The sequence below is a fragment of the Benincasa hispida genome, chromosome 8 (genome assembly GCF_027475165.1).
Source record: "Benincasa hispida cultivar pf3 chromosome 8, pf3_genome.v1.1, whole genome shotgun sequence".
In the NCBI taxonomy this organism is placed as follows: Eukaryota; Viridiplantae; Streptophyta; class Magnoliopsida; order Cucurbitales; family Cucurbitaceae; genus Benincasa; species Benincasa hispida.
In genome coordinates, this window is record NC_143485.1 from 15,582,941 (window position 1) to 15,596,216 (window position 13,276).

The 13,276-nt window shown below is 35.6% G+C and overlaps 1 protein-coding gene and 1 long non-coding RNA gene across 2 annotated transcripts; one reads left to right on the plus strand and one right to left on the minus strand.

The window, feature by feature from the left end:
* Window positions 1-35: 35 nt before the first annotated feature.
* Window positions 36-4,169, minus strand: ATCHX13 (Cation/hydrogen exchanger family protein). Its single transcript, XM_039039548.2, has 4 exons — window positions 2,962-4,169; window positions 1,869-2,873; window positions 1,385-1,789; window positions 36-1,242 (listed from the first exon to the last, which is right to left on the minus strand). The coding sequence occupies exons 1-4, from the start codon at window positions 3,166-3,168 to the stop codon at window positions 409-411; spliced, it is 2,451 nt and encodes an 816-aa protein (XP_038895476.2). The 5' UTR covers window positions 3,169-4,169; the 3' UTR covers window positions 36-408.
* Window positions 3,063-10,851, plus strand: LOC150034389 (uncharacterized). The gene is made up of 5 exons (XR_016531188.1): window positions 3,063-3,199; window positions 5,676-5,785; window positions 6,314-9,574; window positions 10,493-10,564; window positions 10,645-10,851. It is a non-coding gene; the product is annotated as an uncharacterized LOC150034389 (long non-coding RNA).
* The last annotated feature ends 2,425 nt before the right edge of the window (window positions 10,852-13,276 follow it).

Here is a 13,276-nt window from a genome sequence, read left to right on the forward strand (position 1 = left end):
TTGTAGTGTCATTTTCCTTATCATTCACAAAGACGTTTATTATACAATTTTTTGTAAGTTGTATTTATGGTTATTAATTCGTAAAAATATGTCTCTCCTCACTTGAGGAATTTAGAAATGGATAGATTTATACAGAAAAAGATGATACTATAGGGGGTTGGGCCATAGAGAAGTGGTCCTATTTTAATTCGGGTAAATTTATTTTATGTAGTTCAAAGTTGAACATATGTATATATAAAGAAATACAATATACAAAAGTGGAATTAATTTGCATGATATGGAAAACGGTAAATGTGAGAGAAATCTATGAATACAAGATATCTATAACTAGCTTTAGAAATTCTGTCTAAAAGACTCTAAACGTTTAATTAAAAGAAAAAAAAAAAAAAAAAAAAGGAAAGGAAAGGATCAGTTAACCGAAGGTTTTTGGGGCCATGCAGTTGGAAGGTTGAGGGGCCTTATGTCCACAGAAAACGACTCCTCCATGAGGCATCGGAAATCGTCCAAAAACTCCTGATCTCCGCCGATGGTCTGCTGCTGAACCACCAGCACTGCGACGGCACCGGTGGAGTCCGAGGATGCCAACATGTCTCCAATGTACCCCAGTTCAGGAAACTCGTTCCACTCGTGCAACCCCACAAACAGGGCCGAGTCGCCGTCGTGGCGGCGCCCCACCAAGATCATATCGTAATCGTGTTCCATTGTTCTTATCACGTTTATGAGCCCCACGCAATCGCTTGCCATTTCCTCTTCGTAAGTGCAGTGCTTAAGCACTGAGGTTTCCATGATTAACTTGAACTCATTTATCATCTCCGCGTCCAGGTCTTGGTCCGCCGGGTGCCGGCTGCTTCGCTTCGGCTGGATCACTCGAACCACCGTGAGTGCCACCATTGGATGCTCCGCCATGCGAGTGGCATACGCCAGTGCCTCCCGGTCATCGGGGCCTTCCACAAAGATCATACCCACCTTATACAAATCCACTCTGTTCATCAACGACACTGATGCCGCCGTGCTCGGCAACATCTCACGGTCTATCAAGATCCCGACCGAACAAGGAGCCTTTGACAAAATGTTCTTGTTCACTCCCCTTATTGGATTTATTGATTCCACTATGCCGTTGATCGTCCTCCGCTTGTGGAACGGCACGATCACCATTGCCACCCGCTTCTCTAACGCCAACATGCACACGTCGTCATGCATGGTGGCATACGGGGACACCGATGTGAACGCGTTCATTATAACCTAGACCACGTATTATTAACCCCCATTTGTTGAATTCAGACAAAAGTGTAGACACTATTGCAGATTTGTAAAAAGAAATAATGCAAAGTTTATTTAAAAGCTAGCAGGGAAAAGTGAAAGTTCGGATTTGAAATATAAAAACCTTGTCGTAGTTGAATTGCTGATAGATTTGGAAGGCTTTAATGATTTGATCGGAGAGCTTGTAGTGTTTGGAGCCATGTTGACGGAGATGATGGTGGTGGATGAGGAGGGGGGAGGCTCGGCCGGTGAGTTGGAGGAGGTGGATTAGGTAGAAGCAAATGGGGCTTTTAATGGTAGGATTGGAGAGCTCGAGCATGTTGATTATGGAGGGAGTGTCGTCTTGGTGGTGAATGCAAAGCAACAGACGTAACTCTGCGTTGGCGCTCGTATGCTCGATGGTCCTCCTCCTCGCACTGCATCTGTATCTCTTTGATGGGTTGTATAATATTTTCACTATTGGGCATATTGTGCCTGTCATCACCATCATGGCCACCACTGTCATGCTGTATGAACTCTGATCTATCATCTACAAAAATTAATTAATATAAATAAATGGAAATTAGAGAATTTAATTAAAAGGAGATCAATGAGATTAAGTTAATTACATAGAGGAGCAATCCATGTTGGAGACCGAGAATATCAGCAATGCCTTGAGCGCTCATGATGAGTCCCAAGGACAAAGAATCAACCAATGACATTTTACAGTACAAAGAAGGCAGCATTGTCCCAATAAGCTTGCCCATAAATGCGGTGAAGGCCAAGAGATGAATAATGGAAGCGCTCCTCATATCAAACATGGAGAGATTCATTCTGGCCCCACTGATCACAAAGAAGCATGGCAGCATAATGGAGGAAACAAAGGAGTCCAGTTTATCGACCAAGGCCGACCCTAGAGGCGGCCCATCAGGGACAGCGAGGCCTAGAATCATTGGGCCGAGAATGAAATGTTGGCCCACGAACTCACTAAAGAGAGCACAGAACAACAACATCAAGAACAAAGATAAAACGTAGGTCTCCTTGATGGGCCTACCGGAGAGATTGGTCTGTTCCATGATCCAAATCATGATGGGGCGCAGAATATAAACCACAAGAATGATCATACACACCACGCAAAGGGCCATCCATGGAAGAACGTCTTGTTGCTGCATCGAAGTTTGACGCATTGTGAAGCTGGCCACAAGGCCGATCCAACTAAGGGTGCCGCTGATCATGGAGGAAGAGAGGGCGAGGCGGCCGATGTCGGAGTTGAGGAGTTTGAGGTCGCTTAAAAGGCAAGCAATGACATGGAAGGAGCTGGAGGCATGAAAGGCACCAATGGTTGTGAGGAAGTTTTTCAAGTTTGCATCCATCTCCACATTGCTCTTCAAATACGTAGTTAACAAGAAGTTGAAAACCATTGGGGTTACAAATGCCAACACTCCGATCACCAACGCCTTTTTCCCTGATTTTGCGATTAAGCTCAAATCCATTTTAACCCCAACAAGAAACATGAACACCATGCACCCAAAGTAAGCAAATGTTTCGCTCACGTAGAAGCTTTTGAATGGAAATATCGCCTCCAGAATTGGGCTGTCTCCTCCGTAGAAGGATGGCCCAAGCGCAAGACCCACCTGATTTTATTCATTATATTCCTCCATTAATATAAAAAAAATATATATAAGAACAAAACAATGATCAGTTGTAACCTAAATTACGTACCAGCATCTGAGAGATGAAGGAGCTCTCCCCCAAAGGAGTGAGAAGGCATTGTAAAAGAGAGGTAAGGAGAGAAGAGAGAGAGAGCTGAGCGAGGAGAACGGAATCTGCAAAGGAGAAAGGGCTGTCACCAAAGAAAAGGCCTCTGGATCTGTAATGCCGATTAGGCTGGCACACCCAGCTTCCATTATGTGCTGCTTGAGTACTCATTCCTATCACCCTTCATCTCGTTTAATTAAAGGTATTATTTGTTTCAATTTTTCCAATATGGCATTTCCATATCTGTGGTCAATTTCTAAACTAATTCTTAACCACTTATTCTTTAGAACTAACTTCAAATTAAAAAGACACCCTTCATTTCCTTTCTCCCACTACTTCCATCTGTTTGGTTCTTAATTAAACCCATATTTATCTCTTTATTTACACACTCATTCATTTTCCGACAATTAGCCATACGCCTCCTATAAGTGGGACTCTTCAAATCTAAAATTAATTCACGCATCAATGGCGAGGGAAACTTGCACATGGACGCTAATCCACTCCTCTGGTCCCAGCACACGTCGCTAGAGTGGATCTGCAAGAGTCCTTTGTACCAGAGTAGTGTCAAGTCAAAGTAGACTTTGATACCTAAATTAATATCCAAAGTATTTAACTCATCTAAGCACAAAAAGAATTGCTAACATGTTAAGGTTATTGGTATGAGGCTATTTATCAAGATCATTCTCTAACTCCCGCTTAGAGATATGTGCAATAATGGAGATGTCAGGATAGGTGTGGCCTTCGAGGTTGTAGAGTATCAAAGGCGAGCTGAACTCAATCATTTCTTCTTTGGTGAAACTTTGCGAGGTTGGTTGGTCGACCTAGAATTTGAAGGCTTTTGGGGCATGTTGACACTCCTATTAGAGATGTCCATGACGTAGGACGAGGACGAGAAACCTTCCCCGTCCTGTCCCTTATTCCATTCCACATCCTCGCGAATTTCCCTACGGGAAATGGGGCGCGGATTCCATAGGGATCAAGTTCCTTGCAACGAAAAAATTCCCGACTTTATTTTTTCTAACAATTTTTTATTTCAATTAAATATATTTTTTTAATAATTCCTTAAACATATCCAATACAATTTTCATTTAAATAAAATATTATCTATTTTACAAATAAAAATAACAATACACATGCAATTTGAATAAATTTTCACCATTTGTAAAAATTAAAATTCAACAATAAGAACATCCTATCTTAAATAAACTAAAGTAATAAAGTCTTAAACTTAAATTCCCGCTTTTTATTTTTTATTTATTTATTTATATATGTGTGTATTAACAATTCAAAAAAATCAGGGCAGGGCGAGGGTCGAGGTTGGAGGTGGGGTCCCCATCCGGGAACCCGGTTTGATCCCCGTACCCGGTCAAGCCGGGGATTCCCCACCTCGATCAGGTCAAGGACCTACAGGGATCCAACCCCGTGGGGAATTTTGCCATCCCTATTTGAGATGTCACCAATGTGTTTTTTTCAAGCACCACTAAATGCCTCGGTTTATAGGCAAAATGGCAAGTAGGAGGTGGTTTATTTGCACACCAAGGGGGCGTTTGATTAGAGATGTCCATTTAATTCGTGGGACAGGGGCCCCGCGAGGACCCTCCTCGAAAGGAGTGGGGAATCCCCGAATATACAGGGAGTGGAGAATTATTTTTCCCATTTACATTTCGGGGCCAGAGACAAGGACTATATTCCCTAGCCTCGGCCTTGGCCACGACCCCGCCCCGAGTATATTATAACATATATATATATATTATAAAACCCTAACATTTTCAGCGTGAACTTCCTCTCCTTCTCGCGCGGCGTGCGTGACACTCACAGTGAAGAAATTTTGACAAAAATCGTTGGCGACTCACGTCTCACTCCCATCGGCCACAACCATCCCACCTACCAAACTTGTCGGTTGCCGCAACGCACCCACCAAACTTGCTCCCTTGCTGGTTGCTGCCACTCATCTACCAAACCTCCTCCCTCCCGTCTCAGTTCTCACACTCGCCCCCATCGCCGTCGACCATCCCACCCACCACACTTCTTCGTCCTCCTTTGTGTCTCTGTCCCACCCACCCACCAAACTTCCTCCCGCACGTCTCAGTCCCACCCACCGGTCAGTTTTCCTTAGTGTCCCTCTATCAGATCAGTCCCACCCACCGCCACCCATCCACCAAACTTGAGCCCTTGCCGGCGTTCGATCAGTCTTCCTCAGTGTCCCTCTGTCAGATCTGCAGTCTAAAGCATCGTCGGCGTCTTTTCGTCCCAAGATATGTCTGAAATCTGAGTCTCCACTTTTTGATTTGATTTGTGATTTATTTAGAAAATAAATTGAGATATAGTTATTCGTTTGATTTTTGGTATGTCTGAATCGTTAGAAATCCGAAAGTATGTCCGATTTTTTGTATGTCTGATCTCTGATTTAACTGTTAGAAATCCGAATTTGATTTTTTGTATGTCTAAAATTGAATCAACCCTGGCCAATCTTATTTATGTACGAATTTGATGTGTGCAGAAGATAAAAATGAGTTAATGTTATTGGTTCTTACGTACCAAATTTGATTTTTGTTACTATGTTGTTCGATTTTTGGTGTACAAATTTGATTTAGTGTACAAATTTGATTGTTAGTGTACAAATTCAATTTTTGTTGTTCGATTTTGTGATTGTTTTATTACTATTTGACTATTTGTAGGTGAAATTTAAAAATGACACTATCGAATGATAATGAGTTAGAATAAGGTGGTTCAATTCCAACATCTGTGAACGTGAGCGAATCAACCCCAATAAACAATGTTTCTAGTGGTAATGATCAATCTACACCTGTTACATTAGATACTGATGATAATAAGGATGTACTAAAAAGTAATATGTTGACGCCAGTAGTATGGAATCATTATAAAAGACAAAAAATAAATGACACCATGAAAGCAATATGTAACTATTGTGGAAAAAAGTTAGGAGGGGAATCTAAAAATAGGATAAAGTATTTACATGACCATTTCAAAATTTATCTCTTACAGAGACAAAGAAACATTAAGCAATCATGTTTGAGACCCACTAAAACCAATAAAGAAAAGTAGTCCTAAATCCGACCCTCTTTGATTATGAAGCTTTTAGAAGAGATCTTGCTTGTGCTATAATTTTACATGAATATCCAATAAACATGGTTGAACACAAAGGATTTAGAAAGTTTTTTAGTGGTGTTCAACCGTTTTTTAAGATGATTTCAAGAACCACGATAAGGAGAGATTAATAAAAATTTATGAAGAATAGAGAATTAAAACAATGAATTTTTGGAAAATAATAGAAGTCGGGTTGCTCTTACTATAGACATGTGGACTGCGTCTAGCCAAAAGAAGGGATACATGGCAATCACTGCACATTTTATTGATGATTCTTGGGCCTTGCAAAGCAGACTTTTAAGGTAATTTAAATCTTTTATGTTGTTATGTATTTTTTTGTTCATTTGGTAGTTTTCATTTTAACATATTATTACATAATACTACTACACTAGATTTGTACACGTGCCACATCCACATATTGGACAGTTACTTTTTGAAGCATTAATGGAATGTATTTTTTATTGGAACATAGATCGTGAATTATCCACTTTAACAGTAGATAATTGTTCAACAAATGATGCAATGGTTTACATTTTATTAAGAAAGTTAGATTTAAGGACACTGTGGTTACATGGAAGTTTGTTCCACATTTGTTGTTGTGCACATATTTTGAATTTGATAGTGAAATATGGTTTGGCTGTAATTTTGGATGGTATAGAGAAGATTAGAGGTATTGTTCATTTTTTATTACTCTTTCTGCAAAAAGGAAGGAAAATTTTGAGGAAGAAGTTCGTCAATTACAAATTTCATGCACTAAAAAACTAAATCTTGATTGTGTTACAAGATAAAATTCAACATTTGTGATACTCAAAACTGCTTTGGAATACAAGGATGTTTTTCCTCGTCTAAAACAACGTGAACCACTATACACTTGTCTTCCTTCAGATACTGATTGGAATTTTCAAAAGAAATGTGTGATAGATTAGAACCATTTTACTTGATGACTGAGTTGTTTTCTGGGTCATGTTATCCAACCTCCAATGTATTTTTTGAAAAAGTTTGTGAAATTAGGTTGGAACTTTCTAAGTGGCTTAATTCTGTTGTTGAGGAGGTACAAGTAATGGCATCAAGAATGATTGCTAAGTTTGAAAAATATTGGAATATGATTCATGGTGTATTGGCAATAGCTACAATATTAGATCCTAGGTTTAAGATGAGATTGATCCAGTTTTATTTTCCTCAAATCTATGGATCTCATCATACTGTTGAAATTAAACGCGTTAGAGACTTGTATTGTGATTTGATGAAGTTTTATAGTTCAAACTCCAGAACAATAGAAGAACATCAACATTCTACATCTACAATTAGTACTTCTTCGACTTCAAGGCGAGATGGAAGTAGTAGTTCAACTGCTCTTGTTAATAGGAAAGATCAATATCTCAAGTTTGAAGAGTTATTTAATAATGTTGAAAATGATGTTGATAATGTCAAATCAAAGTTGGATCATTATTTGGATGAGTCTCTTCTATCGCGGTCGGATGACTTTAACATTTTGCAATGGTGGAAGTTGAATGGAGTGAAGTATCTTGTTTTGTATCAAATTGGAAAAGATATTCTAGTTGTTCCCGTAACTACTGTTGCTTCTGAATCTGCATTTAGTATTGGTGGTAGACATGTAGGTCCATATCGTTCTCAAATTCATGAAAAATTATTGGAAGCTTTGATGTGTACTCAAGATTGGTTATGGGCGGAAGGTATAAATTAGTATTATTGTTTAATTTATTTAATAAACTTTTATTATTTACAATTTGAGATCTAATTTTCCTTTTACATGTCTTAAATAGATAAGCATCCTCCTATAGATGCTAAAGTTTTGGAAAATGTTCTTGAGTATCGAAATCCATATGATGTAAGTTATAAGTTCGTGTATTATTATTATTATTATTATTTTAATATTGATTTATATTATTAATATGTACAATATTTGTGATTTTTTAAGGAATCATCCCTTACAAAGTTGGATGAAATTCGTTGATGGCGGCTTAGTTTGGCCATGTTATTATCATGTTGTTGTCTTCATGTTGTTGTCATGTTGTGTCTTAAAAAGATATGTTGTTGTTGTCATGTTGTAACTTTTCTTAAAATAATTATGGATGGATGTTTTTATTATTTAAGTTTAAATTGAATTTTAATGAGAATAATTGATGGATTATGAATGGATGTTTTTAATAGAAAAATTGATAATATTCTATTGAAATTTGCACTAAGAGATATTTTGTTTCAATTAAAATTGCATTGGAAAAGTCTATATTTGATTAAAATAAAAAATTAAAAAAAAAAACAAAAAACAAAGGGGAGGAATTTTTTCCTGCAGGGAATCCCCACCCCATTCCCCACGGGTAAATTCGCGGGGATAGGAAATGATATACGGGGGTGGGGACGGGGGCAGTGATGGCTTCCCCACCTCGTGGACATCTCTATGTTTAATGGGTGGGTTGGAGTTGGGTCATGGTTGGTGGGCGCTCAAATTAAAACGGTGGGTTTTAAACCCACTATTTTACCTCTTTAATTTCTCCCCTCGTTTCGCTCCCCATTTGCAGTGTTTTAATTCTCTATCCCCCTCTTTCTCTTCGTTTTTATTAATCACCTCTCTCTCTCTGCTCATCTTCTCTCTTCTTTTGCCGTTCGGTTTGTTTTCTTTATCTGGTCTTTTCGTTCTCCCTCTGGTTGGAATGGGTTGTATTCGTCTCTTTGCTTCTCTTCTTTGGTTTGTTTATATGTTTTTTTTTTCTTTGTATGTCTATTCCTCTCGGACTTCTTTGGTTTCTTCTTAGATCGAGTAGATACTAACACTTTTCTAGTATATCTAACGATATTTGGATAGATCTAACCATTTTCTTGGTAGATCTAACCATTTTTTTAGTGCACATGGATGATTTTATAGTAGATCTAGTTTTTTCCTGTTGAGATCTAAATTTTTTTTCGATTACTTTGTTTGACGCTGAAGATTTTTATGTTGACCTCTTGATTTCTTCATGTCATATTCTTCCTTACATGTTTGATATTTTTCCTTGATTTTTCGATTCCGAACTGTTCTGATTTAGCTTGCATGTTTGTGACTACCTAGGGTTTATTCCTATAATTTGTTCTTCACCTCTTACAATTAGTTTATTTAGATTGCATGTTTGTGACTATCTAGGGTTTATTCCTATAATTTTTTCTTCACCTCTTTTAATTAGTTTCCACTTTTGTTTCCACTGGCTCGAGTGGGTCATATTTTTTTTATCCATTTATGTTGTATTAAATTCATCTCTGTTCTTCCTTCCCCTGCTGATATCTGTTCTGTTTCCTAGCTATCTTCCATACTTTTTTTTATTCAAATTTCCTCTTGTCGTTTCAATATTAAAGCATGTGTTCTTCCCTTGTCGTTTTTCTTATGTTTTTCTATCAAAATTGGACGGTGAGTGAATTACTGGTAGGGGATGCTGATCGTTGGAGCTTAGTGGGGGTCAATCCACCCCAACAACAGGTTTGTTTTCTTTTTTTTCCCTTGAAGGTCGATGATTATTTGTTCCAAAAATCTGCAGTCTCATATTTGAGTTTGATTTTTGTTTTAATTTTATTTCCTTTCGATTTCTAGATTAAAAAAAAGGCATGCATCTTTGTTTTTTCTTATCTTTTGAATTTTTTTATTTCCTTTCAATCTATTTTTTTCTTATCTTAGTATGATTTCTATTTTAATTTTATTTCCTTTTAATTTTTTTTCTATTCTAACTCGGTGAATAGATTTTTTTCTTCATTCCATTGTATTTGTTTTCAATATTCAAATAAATTTAATTATCGTATATTTAAATTTGAATTCAATTTTAGAAGTGTTGAAACTATTTATTTTCTTTGCTTGGATTTGGATTTGTTCCAATGAAATAGTTCTTGAAATCCTGAGGCCTTCTAATCTGTATTATTATGTCCTTTCATGTGTGAGATATTATGTTGTATTTATGTCCATTTTCAGCTCAACCACCGAATTAATATTGATCTGACCATTACTTAATTTATTTATTTTTTCGTTGATTGTCGTTAATATGGGTTTACTATAACTACTATTTGAATTTATTGAAGTCGGGTGCACTTAAGTGTACTTTACTTTCCTCACCAACCATCCTTATTGTATCCTCCACTTATACCCCAGTCTCTTCTCATATTTTTTAAGACTTCTTCATAGGCCCCTTTGGTAAAGTGTGTTAGTACGTCCCTGATCCTTCCTTTTTATTTCAACTTTCTCTTAAATCTGTTTTACATTCTCGTATGTGCTGTCTAGCTGTTGCAATATACTTTGTTTCCTTCTTCCACCTCTAACTTCAATTTATTCCATCCATATAAGGTATGCCTCCATCTTTCTTTATAATCAAAGTAAGATCTGCCGCTAACATTCTCTTGTTTTTGTTAGGCCCTAAACCAATTATTCTGCCCCCTAGTTATGGACTGTCTCGACCTTCGTTCACTCCGAACATAAACAAAGGTATGATCTATATTTTATTATTACTTCAATCATATTAATATACTCTATAGTCTGACTACACTTCTTTTTCTTACGTTTAGGGCCCAAACTAATCGAACATATCTTTTGTAACTAGTCTGAGGTTCGTAAGTTTTACGTTGGGAATGATCTTCGTTATTGTCTATTATTTGTTGTACTTGTTGGGGACTGTTTAGTTGTAATATATTATGGTTATGTATTTTTTACTTGTATGTTCAATATTTTCCAACATTTTCTCACTTGTGAGAATATTGAATTTCTTTTTTCTCCTCTATTTCTTCAAGAAGACTATTATAACAAAAAAATTATTAGGAATATTATTTTGTATTATTAAATTCTATGTTGTATCAATTTAAATCTTGAATCATCAAATGAATCAATTTAAATCCTAAATTTTCTCAAAAGTATATCAATTTACATCTTTCATTATGTTCAGTTTGGATAAACATAGTGTCAAACTTATAATTGTGTTAATTAAATCCCTACATTTTCACAAACGAATCTATTTGAACTTACTTTGAAAATTATTCTTGCATCAATTCTAATTGTCCATTTTATTAATCTAGAAATAATTATATATTTTGCATGATATTTTTAAAATAAGTCTAAGGAGTATTAATTAATACACTTATAAGAAATTCAAAGTTTCAATTGATACAATTATTACTTTACGATTTAAATTTATATAATACAAATATTAAAATTTACAAAATGAAAATAATTACATGTTTTTCATGATATTTTTGAAATAAGTCTAAGGAATATTAATTAATATATTTATGAGAAGTTCTAATTTCAGTTGATACAATTATTATTTTACGGTATAAAATGTATAAAGTAAAATTTTTTCCAAGTTATTTATTATTAACCCACTGTGTTTACTCTAAAAACATACTAACAGAGGAAGAATAATAACTAAATTTAGGATAAATTGATTTTTAGTTTGATGTTTTTACTATACCATATTCAAAGTTGATAGGTTTCTATTGATGTTTTTATTTATCATTTTTAAGTTTTAAATAAATTTTTTAAATTACACACATGAAATAATTCAAACAATATAGATTGAAACTTTGAAAATAAAGAAGACACAGCAATAAAATGAAATTTTTCTTAAAATAAACTTTAAAAATTAACTACACACATGAAAGTGTTAAGCCAACTTTCTTATTTTTTGGGTGTGAGAAGACAAGGGCCTTCCTAGAAATAATTTTAGGCACTTTGGTATTTTCCTGTATTTTTTGTCCACTATATAACTTCTTCAAAAGTTTTAACCATCACATATTGACTCAAACCAAATTGTTTTAAAATATGAAAGTAGTGTTTTTTTTGTTTTAATGTACATATATTACATTTTAAGTTGATATTTATTATATTAATTACATAAAGTTGTTGTAGGTAAGGTCAATAAGTCCAAAAACTTTTTGGGTTTTATGTCCTAAAACTCGTGGTTTATAAATAATAAACTCATTATGTAAATTGATAAAGTTGTAATTGAATATATGAATTGCTTATTTCATTTTAGAAATAAATCCAATAAACTAAAAAATCCATGACTATTATATGAGTACTTGAACTTTATGTGGATCAAGTTCGAGTAAATAGTCAAAATGATATATGGTATACGAATAAAGTTGGGTGTCTTATTCTGGTAACACTATTGGATGCGGCCCACTCTGTAGTTGTTACAATTTGTTGTAAAGTACTACAAACAAAATGATCCTGAATCGTTTATGTATTGCAATGAGGAGTGGGGGCATCCTATGCAATGAGTTTTCATAAGATCGAACCAAGAATTAAGTCACTCTTACTTTATAATGATGTTTACTATTTAAGACTGACTATTTCAAAGTGATGACCTATGTAACTTGACCTTAATCCTAAGCTAACTATGAACTCCTGTTTATTCGGGATTATCCTTAGATTTGCATGGGTGAGGGTTGACTCAACAGTGTCAGCTCAATAAGCCTCTCATTTTAGGGGTAAGACCGGTTAGATAGTTGGGGACATAGGGTGCAAGACAGAATTCACTCCTATCTGTTTTTAGGGATAGTAGAGAGGTTGTTCCCTAAAGTGCTGACTCCGGGTCTTGAAAAAGGGGTCCCACCCTCCCATTGGTCCGGGAGGAACACGATTTAGTGATTGGATCACAAACCAATTGTTCATTAAAGGATCAGTGGGACTTAAGGAGCAAGATGTAATCTCGGGGGTAAAATAGCTTTTGACCCAGCTGTTATTACGAATAATCTGTGAAGGGTTAAATTACTAACCATGGTTATATCGAGTGGAAATAATATATTTACAGTGAGGGAAGTGCAACTATTAGGCTTTAGTGGAGTGATCCGATAGTTAACGAATAGTGGTTAATTAGGTTAAAGAGTATAGACGGTTAATTGCGGATCATTGGAGCTTATGATCTGTAGGTCCATAAGGTCCCCTTACTAGTTCATATCAGACTAAACCTTAGAACAGTGTGACGAATGAATTTGAAGTGATCAAATTTGGTTTTTGGAACAAAGCGTTAATGTTTAATTTTGAATTAAACATAAAGAGAAAGATAATAGGAGATATTTAAATAAGATTTAAATATCAAGATTAAGAATAGGGATTCATATAAATTGAGATTACTATTGGATTTAATATTAAATTAAATTAATTAAATTGTTTAATTAATTATTTAATATTAAATTAATT

Excerpts from the sequence above, each read along its gene's own strand:
- ATCHX13 (XM_039039548.2), bottom strand. The coding sequence starts at position 3,168 with ATGAGTACTCAAGCAGCACATAATGGAAGCTGGGTGTGCCAGCCTAAT. Across the intron at positions 2,874-2,961 it reads CCTTCATCTCTCAGATGCTG|GTGGGTCTTGCGCTTGGGCC; the intron begins GTACGTAATTTA and ends GAATAAAATCAG. Across the intron at positions 1,243-1,384 it reads AGCAATTCAACTACGACAAG|GTTATAATGAACGCGTTCAC; the intron begins GTTTTTATATTT and ends TACGTGGTCTAG.